Genomic DNA, 1,072 nt, shown 5'->3' on the forward strand with positions numbered 1-1,072 from the left:
TGCAGCTAATCCTAAATTCTGGGTAGCACAAGCCTGGGGCAGGGGGGACGTCCCGTGCAGGACGCGCTGTCGGTCCCTGGGGTGACTCACAGTTTGTCCCTGCGAGCAGCAGAGCGGTCAGGGAGGGAAAACAAGAGCAATTAATGAGCGTCTCGGGGGAGCGGCCGAGAAGGGGCGAGCACGGGCAGGGCATCGGCGCGGGCATCCCGCCCCCGGCATCCCAGCCCCGGCATCCCAGCGGGCGCAGCTGAGGAGCAACGGGCCACATCCTGCACAAGGGCTCGGTCCCCTCTGAGAGACCCCCCCAGCTCCTCCTGGCCGGATCCGCTGGCAGAGAGGGGTTCCTGCTGCGTCCCAGGGGGGCACAGAGGGGCTTAGGAGAGATCTGGGGACAGCCTGGGGGTCCGGCCGTCCTCATCTCGCCTCAGCACGCGTTGTCGTTTTGGCAAACCCATCGTGGCCATTCCCCAGGGCATGAGGGTCCTGCCGGAGAGGCTCTGCCCAGAGAGCGGGGGCCTCTTCTCCAAGGGGCCTCTTCTCTCCCACCAGCCCCCCGGGGTCTGCACCGTGCATCCTCAGCTGCACCCCAGCCCTGTGCCCCCCCCCCCCCTCCCCCAAAACCCCCGCCCGGCGGCCTCTCACAGACGCGGACCGTCCAGGCAGCGATGATCCAGGAGGAGATGCTGAAGACCAGGAGGACGGTGCCGGGGCAGATGGTCATGAGGGTCTTCATGACGAAGCGGGTGTTGAAGTTGATCTTGTTGAGGGCGCCGATGCTGCGGGAGGAGGCGTCGGTGAAGAGCTTGCTGTGCAGCAGCATGACGCGCCCGATCAGGTACAGCCGCAGGAACATGGGGATGGAGAGGATGATGTCTACGTCGGCGTCGGCCACCGAGGCGGCATAGGTGAAGGCCAACCGCGCCGTCCAGGTGAAGAGGTACTGGCCGGGGATGGGGTGGATGGCGCAGACGATCAGCTCCAGGGCGATGAAGAAGATGCGCTCATAGGTCATGGCGATGCGCCAGTCGTCAGCGCCGTTATCCACCATGAAGAGCTGCGGGGGGAGAAAAAG

General features: G+C 65.9%; 1 protein-coding gene across 1 annotated transcript in view; it reads right to left on the bottom strand.

The window, feature by feature from the left end:
• The window catches only part of LOC103899390 (small conductance calcium-activated potassium channel protein 1), a 14,121-nt gene that overhangs the window by 8,285 nt on the left and 4,764 nt on the right, over window positions 1-1,072 (bottom strand). Inside the window, exon 2 of the mRNA XM_009279869.1 lies at window positions 636-1,054. Coding sequence (XP_009278144.1) covers window positions 636-1,054 — 419 coding nt within the window. The remainder of the gene's footprint in view (window positions 1-635; window positions 1,055-1,072) is intronic.

Source organism: Aptenodytes forsteri, unplaced genomic scaffold (assembly GCF_000699145.1).
Source record: "Aptenodytes forsteri isolate BGI_AS27 unplaced genomic scaffold, ASM69914v1 Scaffold147, whole genome shotgun sequence".
NCBI classification, from domain to species: Eukaryota; Metazoa; Chordata; class Aves; order Sphenisciformes; family Spheniscidae; genus Aptenodytes; species Aptenodytes forsteri.